Raw genomic sequence first — 8989 nt, 5'->3', positions numbered from 1 at the left:
AGTGGGTTTTTATGACAGATTTTTTAAAACTCAATTTGTATTCACAATTTGCCGGGTGGGATTTGAGCTAACATTCTCTAGATTACTAGTCCAGTAACATAACCACCTCACCGCTATACTCCTTAATTTGAGGCCTGATTAACGGGTACCAGACCAAATCAATGACTGGCCTTGAGAAGGAATTACCCAAATCTGTAGCCCAATGAAGAGGATTAGCCTTTGCCCCCCTCCCCCAGCACACTGACCACAGAATCTCTAGAATAAACAGCTTTCTCCTCGTGGTCACTCTCAGGGAGAGCTGAACTCCATCTCTAACACACTCACTCTCAGTGAGTGCCAATTTCCATCTCTAACACACTCACTCTCAGTGAGTGCCAATTTCCATCTCTAACACACTCACTCTCAGTGAGTGCCAATTTCCATCTCTAACACACTCACTCTCAGTGAGTGCCAATTTCCATCTCTAACACACTCACTCTCAGTGAGTGCCAATTTCCATCTCTAACACACTCACTCTCAGGGAGAGCTGAGCTCCATCTCTAACACACTCACTCTCAGCGAGTGCCAATTTCCATCTCTAACACACTCACTCTCAGTGAGTGCCAATTTCCATCTCTAACACACTCACTCTCAGGGAGAGCTGAATTCCATCTCTAACACACTCACTCTCAGGGAGAGCTGAACTCCATCTCTAACACACTCACTCTCAGCGAGTGCCAATTTCCATCTCTAACACACTCACTCTCAGGGAGAGCTGAATTCCATCTCTAACACACTCACTCTCAGCGAGAGCTGAACTCTATCTCGACAGCATCCACTCTGACCTCCTCCTGTGCTATTTTACCATTTGGGGCCTGTAGCCATGTCTTAAATCTGCAAGGTGTGGGTGGGGTTTTGGGGGGTGGATTGTGGGGTGAGAGGGTTTGGGGATAGTGGTTGGGGTTCGATAGAGGCTGGGGAGTGGGGTGATGGGGTTTAGGGGTGTTGGGGATGGGGGGTTGGGCTGGAAGTGAGGTTAGGTTTGAGGGGTGTAGGTGGTTGGTGTTTTGGGGGTGGGTGTGTGGGGTGAAGGATTTGGGGGGGACGGGTGTCGGCTCCCATGTCAATCTGGTAAATTCGGGTTGGTGAGTGATGGAGATGGATTTAGCCTCAGTATCGGTTTGGAGGTCCCTTTAAGACCAGGCATTGAAGCCACTTGTCTCCTGGTGTACCAGGGCCGGACCCCTGACACCAGGTAGGGCCAAGTGAGAGTGTAACCCAGTGCCAGTCAGTGTGTGCAGGGTAAGGAGGTTCAGGCAGGACAAACAGATTCAATCAATCCAGTCAGGATGGGAGCCCGGAGGAGATGATTTAAACTGGGCCTCTTGCATTCAGTTGCTGTGGGCTTTCCTGAAACTTATCCCAGGTAACATTATCCTGCTAATTGCAGATTTTATTTTAACTGTGTGTTTTGGCTATCGTTTCCATGGCAGCACTGCCTAGAATCTGTAGTGATGGTTCCTGTAGCGACTGCCCCGGTGTCTCCTGGGCCTCGATCTCCCATAGCCAATCGGGCGCTGTCTCTTGTTGCCAAAATATTTGCCATAGGCCCGTTTGAGCCCCACCTGCCTTGCCAGACGGTCACATGGTCGGTACTCTTCACACTTCTCCCTCGTCCTCTCACGTGGAGACTTGTATCGGTCCCTGCTGCCAGAATACACCAGAAATAATCAGCCCTTTCCATTAAAAAATAATATTTTGCAGAGAATCACAGCGTTGACTGCACAGACACCGGCCACTTTACCCAACTGGTCCACTCCTGTGTTTATGCTCCACATGAACAGCCTCCTTTCTACTTCATCTCACCTGTCAACATATTTTTCTAACCCTTTCTCCCTCATGTACTTGTCTAACCTCCCCTGAAGAACATAAGAACATGTCAGTCTCCCAGTGTCACTCCCCCAGTGTCAGTTCCCCCAGTGTCACTCCCCCAGTGTCAGTCTCCCAGTGTCACTCCCCCAGTGTCAGTTCCCCCAGTGTCACTCCCCCAGTGTCAGTTCCCCCAGTGTCAGTCTCCCAGTGTCACTCCCCCAGTGTCAGTTCCCCCAGTGTCAGTTCCCCCAGTGTCACTCCCCCAGTGTCAGTTCCCCCAGTGTCACTCCCCCAGTGTCAGTTCCCCAGTGTCAATCCCCCAGTGTCACTCCCCCAGTGTAATTCCCTCAGTGTCAGTCCCCCAGTGTCACTCCCCCAATGTCACTCCCCTAGTGTCACTTCCCCAGTGTCACTCCCCCAGTGTCACTCCCCCAGTGTCACTCCCCCAGTGTCAGTTCCCCCAGTGTCAATCCCCCAGTGTCACTCCCTCAGTGTCACTCCCCCAGTGTCAGTTCCCCCAGTGTCAGTTCCACCAGTGTCACTTCCCCCAGTGTCACTCCCCCAGTGTCAGTTCCCCCAGTGTCACTTCCCCCAGTGTCACTTCCCCCAGTGTCACTCTCCCAGTGTCACTCCCCCAGTGTCAGTTCCCCCAGTGTCACTCCCCCAGTCTCAGTCCCCCAGTGTCAATCCCCCAGTGTCACTCCCTCAGTGTCACTTCCCCAGTGTCACTCCCCCAGTCTCAGTCCCCCAGTGTCACTCCCCCAGTGTCAGTCCCCCAGTGTCACTCCCCCAGTGTCACTCCCCCAGTGTCACTCCCCCAGTGTCAGTTCCCCCAGTGTCAGTTCCACCAGTGTCACTTCCCCCAGTGTCACTCCCCCAGTGTCAGTTCCCCCAGTGTCACTCTCCCAGTGTCACTCCCCCAGTGTCAGTTCCCCCAGTGTCACTTCCCCAGTGTCATTCCCCCAGTCTCAGTCCCCCAGTGTCAATCCCCCAGTGTCACTCCCTCAGTGTCACTCCCCCAGTGTCACTCCACCAGTCTCAGTCCCCCAGTGTCACTCCCTCAGTGTCACTCCCCCAGTGTCAATCCCCCAGTGTCAGTTCCCTCAGTGTCACTCTCCCAGTGTCAATCCCCCAGTGTCACTCCCCCAATGTCGTGTCAGCTCCCCCAGTGTCAATCCCCCAGTGTCAGTTCCCTCAGTGTCACTTCCCCAGTGTCACTCCCCCAGTGTCACTCCCCCAGTGTCACTCCCCCAGTGTCACTCCCCCAGTGTCAATCCCCCAGTGTCAGTTCCCTCAGTGTCACTCCCCCAGTGTCAATCCCCCAGTGTTACTCCCCCAGTGTCACTCCCCCAGTGTAACTCCCCCAGTGTCACTCCCCCAGTGTCACTCCCCCAGTGTCACTCCCCCAGTGTCACTCTCCCAGTGTCACTCCCCCAGTGTCACTCCCCCAGTGTCAATCCCCCAGTGTCACTCCCCCAGTGTCACTCCCCCAGTGTAACTCCCTCAGTGTCACTCCCCCAGTGTCACTCCCCCAGTGTCACTCCCCCAGTGTCACTCTCCCAGTGTCACTCCCCCAGTGTCACTCCCCCAGTGTCACTCCCCCAGTGTCAATCCCCCAGTGTCAGTTCCCTCAGTGTTACTCCCTCAGTGTCACTCCCCCAGTGTAACTCCCTCAGTGTCACTCCCCCAGTGTCACTCCCCCAGTGTAACTCCCTCAGTGTCACTCCCCCAGTGTCACTCTCCCAGTGTCACTCCCCCAGTGTCACTCTCCCAGTGTCACTCCCCCAGTGTCACTCCCCCAGTGACAGTCGGCCCCTCGAGCATGCTCCACCATTAAACAAAATCATAGCTGATCCCCTACCTCACATCCACTTTCCTGTCGATTGCCATATGCTTTAATTCTCTTAAATGTATCAACACTATTCACCTCAAACTCCCTGTGTAGCAAGTCCCACATTCTCACCACCCTCTGGGTAAAGAAGTTTTTTCTGAATTCCCTAGTGGATTTATTAGTGACTGTCTTATATTTATGGCCCCTAGCTTTGGACTCTCCTGCAAGTATAAACATTACATTTACCCTAGAGAGGTAGGTAGATAACTAGGTATATTCCAGGAGGGACTGTTGGCATCTCTCTCTCTCTCTCTATTAGAGAGAGACAGTTGGTTATCTAGCTTGAGGGGCACCTCTCCACAGCCAGAATGGGGCAGGGCGAGGAGGCAGGTCCCCAATCTCGCTCAGCCGGAACAGGAATTGAACCCACACTGTTGGTGTCATTCTTAAACGCACACTAGCCATCTGGTCAACCGAGTTAACCAGCCCCCCTTAACCTGCTGAACGCTTTAATCATTTATCAAATATCTAATTTATCAGATCACCTCTCAGCCCACTTTCTTTCTTGTTTCTAACCTTGTTCTGGTCCCAAGGTAGGAAATTATAAAGTAACATTTGAGAAGCAGTTTGGCCTCAGATCATGACAAAATTCAAAAAACTTTACAAACCTGTCCCAGTGATTGAGAGGTCTTGGATGTCTCATAAAGGCATTTGCATCTCTCCTTCCGAGGAACAGAACTAAGGAAATGGAAATGAGTGAAGATAATCCATCAGAATTTTTACAATTCAGTGTCACTCCCCCAGTGTCAATCCCCCAGTGTCAGTCTCCCAATGTCAGTCTCCCAGTGTCAGTCCCCCCAGTGTCAATCTCCCAATGTCAATCCCCCAGTGTCACTGTCCCAGTGTCACTCCCCCAGTGTCAGTCTCCCAGTGTCAGTCTCCCAGTGTCAGTCCCCCCAGTGTCAGTCCCCCCAGTGTCAATCTCCCAATGTCAATCCCCCAGTGTCACTGTCCCAGTGTCACTCCCCCAGTGTGACTCCCTTATCGTCAGTCTCCCAGTGTCACTCCCCCAGTGTCTCTCCCCTAGTGTCACTCCCCGTGTCACTGTCCCAGTATGACTGCCCCAATGTCACTCCTACAGTCAGTCCCGCAGCGTCAGTCCCCCATTGTCTCTCCCCCAGTGTCACTCCCCCAGTGTCAGTCTCCCAGTGTCAGTCTCCCAGTGTCACTCCCCCAGTGTCACCCCTCAGTGTGACCCCTCAGTGTCAGTCCCCCAGTGTGACTGTCCCAGTGTCAGTCTCCCAGTGTCAGTCCCCCAGTGACAGTGCCAGTGTCAGCCACTGTCAATGTTCCAGTGCCACTGTCAGAGTGTGAGCCCCAATGTCATTACAGGTCTACATGAGTTCAATGTTTGTGCAACATTAACCATCATGTCACAAAGAAACTCTTTAGAATGTCCCACCTACCGTCATCTATTTCATTGGACTCTGAGGAATCTGCAATGAGAAAAAAGCCATAGTTAGCAAAATCAACAAAGCTTAAGTAGTAAAACCAGCAAACTGTAACTGGTAAAACTGAAAATCCTTAACTAGTCAAAATGAAATATCTTAACTATTAAAACTGATAGAAACACTGGGATTGAGATAATAAGTGTGTGTGTTCATGCTGGGATTGAGATAAGCAGTGTGTTCATGCTGGGATTGAGATAAGAAGTGTGTTCATGCTGGGATTGAGATAAGAAGTGTGTTCATGCTGGGATTGAGATAAGAAGTGTGTGGTATGGGCTGGCATTTTGTTCAGAGATACTGCCAGGAATGTGCATTCAGACATTTCACCCTCTCCTGGCTGCCACACTCCTTTAAATCAAATGACAACCCATACACTGGAGTTCTCTAATTGCTGGAGTGTGTTGCAAGTGTAAATACTGGAAGTTTTATTCTACATTGAGTCAGGCTGGACTCAAGAGAGCTGGACCGAAACTGTGGGTTAAAATATCTCAGAGAGGAACCTTGCCATGCTCATGTTTAGTCCCGTCCATTAATAACATCAACAAGGTCATATCTTACACTTGCCTGGGTCACATTATAAACGTATAACATTATAACCATAACCCATAATTAAAACTTCTCATAACCCTAACCCATTGAGATTGTATCTCTCTGTGTCACACTCTCCTGCCCTCCTCCTGAAATCACTCATTAACCATCGTGATTTGCATCATCTGACTCCAATTAACTTACTAACCCTCCTGTACAAATACTCCGATTGGTCTGGTTCAGTGCTTTGAGCAGCGGTTTTCCAAACTTCCCACACAATTCAAACAATTAGACAAAGCAGCAAGCGAATGATACTGCTGGAGAAAGAAATCAGCGAAAGTAATATGAGAAAAATCATTTTCACTCAGGAAGTGGTAAGGTTCGCAATGTGCTGCCTCAGGGTGTGGTGGAGGCAGGTTCAATCGAAGGACTTAAAAGGGAATGAGGCGGTTATCTGGAAAGGAAGAATATGCAGGGTTATGGGGAGAAAGCGGGAGAATGACACCCAGTGAATTTCTCCTTTGAATAGCTGCTGCAGACATGATGGGCTGAATGGCCTCCTTCTGTGCTGTAACAATTCTGTGATTTGCCCGGACTTTGAGGGTGGTGTCGCAGTTTGGGGGGGGGTGAGAGAGGGAGGTGTCTGTATGTGACCCACAGGCCTTGCTACTTCCGCTGCATGTATCTATTGGATGCGTCTCTAATTACAGAGGGGAGGATTTCCCCTGTTCTCTGTGGAAGCCTCTTTAATTACACACAATACAGAGGACATTGTCTCCCAGCAGGCATTCTTGGCCAGGCAATATCAATCAGCTGATAGTAGATAAACAGGGGATTAATTGAATTTAGGAATCTCCAGGTGGAGTTAAATTCTGGAATTCTCCCCATGTCCGTCCCATTGAATTCAGCCTCATAACTCGGAGAGTCTGCTGAATGAGCGGGACATTGCTGAATAAATTAGGGACTGTATTTACAGGCACTCCTCAGCGTTCATGGCCTTGAAGCAGACCCCTCACTGTTCATGAAGATCTCTCAATGCCTTTCTGCCATTTCCAGATGTCTCGGCTCACTTTGATGGAATGGTAGCATCTCCATCCGCCCATAACTCTCTGTGCAGTTTTCCCAGTGCCCTGAGTGTGTGATAATCTGGAACCAGTTCCTGGCCAAACCACCACCTCCACAACATGGGACTCTGTCCACTGTAATTTATACAATCTGTTGCTTGTAAATTTGGAAATTACTGCGAGATGGAAGTAACTAACCAAGAAAGTAGCAGCTCTAACTAATTAAACTAACGCTGCTCCTCCTTCATTTTCAGATTACTACAGCTCACACCTGCAAAACTAGCAGACAGCAAATAGTCAGCGTTTGTCTGTAATCGGACAGCGGGGTAGAGAGGAAGTGGGGGAGTGAGGAGAGGGAGCTGACTTGCCTCTTGTCCCTGGCGAAGTATCGATGGTCTGTTTTAGTGATAATCTTTCAGAGATAAATATTGAGCAGGAAACAGGCTCTCACTCACAGTGACTATGGAAATGATTACATTCACTGGAGATACAAGAGGGGCCTCGGCTTTACATCACATCCAAAAGATGGCAACGCTTACACTGCAGCACTCCCTCAGTACTGCCCCACCGACAGTGCAGCACTCCCTCAGTACTGCCCCACCGACAGTGCAGCACTCCCTCAGTACTGACCCTCTGACAGTGCAGCACTCCCTCAGTACTGCCCCACCGACAGTGCAGCACTCCCTCAGTACTGACCCTCTGACAGTGCAGCACTCCCTCAGTACTGACCCTCTGACAGTGCAGCACTCCCTCAGTACTGACCCTCCGACACTGCAGCACTCCCTCAGTACTGACCCTCTGACAGTGCAGCACTCCCTCAGTACTGACCCTCTGACAGTGCAGCACTCCCTCAGTACTGACCCTCTGACAGTGCAGCACTCCCTCAGTACTGACTCTCTGACACTGCAGCACTCCCTCAGTACTGACCCTCCGACACTGCAGCACTCCCTCAGTACTTCCCCACCAACAGTACAGCACTCCCTCAGTACTGAGTCTCCGACAGTGCAGCACTCCCTCAGTACTGACCCTCTGACAGTGCAGCACTCCCTCAGTACTGACCCTCTGACAGTGCAGCACTCCCTCAGTACTGACTCTCTGACACTGCAGCACTCCCTCAGTACTGACCCTCCGACACTGCAGCACTCCCTCAGTACTTCCCCACCAACAGTACAGCACTCCCTCAGTACTGAGTCTCCGACAGTGCAGCACTCCCTCAGTACTGACCCTCTGAGAGTGCAGCACTCCCTCAGTACTGACCCTCTGACAGTGCAGCACTCCCTCAATACTGACCCTCTGACAGTGCAGCACTCCCTCAGTACTGACCCTCCGACAGTGCAGCACTCCCTCAGTACTGACCCTCCGACAGTACAGCACTCCCTCAGTACTGAGTCTCCGACAGTGCAGCACTCCCTCAGTACTGACCCTCCAATAGTGCAGCACTGCCCCAGGACTGCCCCCCACTGACTGCGCAGCACTCCCTCAGTACTAGGTTGAAGTGTCAGCCTGGATGATGCTGACATCCAGGGATGTGTTTAAATCCCTGGAATGTGAGTGAGCACAAAGCCTTCTCACTCAGAGCTGAGTGTTACCCAGTCATGCAGCCCTTGTAAAGCCAGCATTTAAACCCTCATTTTGTGCATTAACTAAGAATTTGCCATAAAAAATTCCGATTAATATCTTGCCCTCAACACCTAGTTTTCAATCTGGAGAGTTTGCTGAATGAAATCTCCTTAATCCTTTTTTATGGGGGTGAGGGGGTGGTCGCAGATTTGAAGAAAGTTTCTAAACTGTTGTTGAGCTCTTCCTACCTGCTGTGCAGACAGCTGCCAGTGCACAGACGCTGAGTAGAATCAGAGTCCTCATCTTGTTTCAGAACTGCTCTCCGTTCCTCCACCAAGATCAGCGAGAGTGTGTGTGTGTCTGAGGAAAGCTGGCTTTGGGAGACAATTATAAGAGGCGGTTTATTTACACAGTGAAGCGAGTTCTGACGAAGTGATGATGATGGGTGTGTGGGCATTTTGGCAAAAGGTCACAGAGGACAGAGGAACTATTATGAAATCGGCAGCTCCTGCCAAACTGGCCTCTCTTTGAGATTCCTTTTTTCAGAGAAGCATTTTTTCAGGTAACATGAAGTCCTGAATTGACAGAATTGCGAGGGGTGTGGGTTTAAGTGGGTGAAATATTTGGATTGGACACAAGGAAAGGAG

General features: G+C 50.6%; 1 protein-coding gene across 1 annotated transcript; it reads right to left on the bottom strand.

Annotated features, from left to right (window-relative positions):
* Positions 1-1239: 1239 nt before the first annotated feature.
* Positions 1240-8773, bottom strand: mgp (matrix Gla protein). The gene is made up of 4 exons (XM_078531880.1): positions 8591-8773; positions 5149-5178; positions 4351-4420; positions 1240-1686 (listed from the first exon to the last, which is right to left on the bottom strand). Exons 1-4 carry the CDS (start codon positions 8643-8645, stop codon positions 1479-1481), a joined length of 363 nt encoding a protein of 120 aa, XP_078388006.1. The 5' UTR covers positions 8646-8773; the 3' UTR covers positions 1240-1478.
* Positions 8774-8989: the final 216 nt, after the last annotated feature.

Source organism: Cetorhinus maximus, chromosome 29, assembly GCF_964194155.1.
Source record: "Cetorhinus maximus chromosome 29, sCetMax3.hap1.1, whole genome shotgun sequence".
Lineage (NCBI taxonomy): Eukaryota > Metazoa > Chordata > Chondrichthyes > Lamniformes > Cetorhinidae > Cetorhinus > Cetorhinus maximus.
This window is presented reverse-complemented; position numbering and strand designations above follow the sequence as displayed.

Bases quoted from the DNA above. Each gene is read 5' to 3' on its own strand.
- mgp (XM_078531880.1), bottom strand. From the start codon at position 8,645: ATGAGGACTCTGATTCTACTCAGCGTCTGTGCACTGGCAGCTGTCTGC. The intron at 4,421-5,148 runs GTAGGTGGGACA...CCATTTCCTTAG, and splicing joins GTCCAATGAAATAGATGACG to TTCTGTTCCTCGGAAGGAGA. The intron at 1,687-4,350 runs GTTTGTAAAGTT...GTATTCTGGCAG, and splicing joins CCTCTCAATCACTGGGACAG to CAGGGACCGATACAAGTCTC.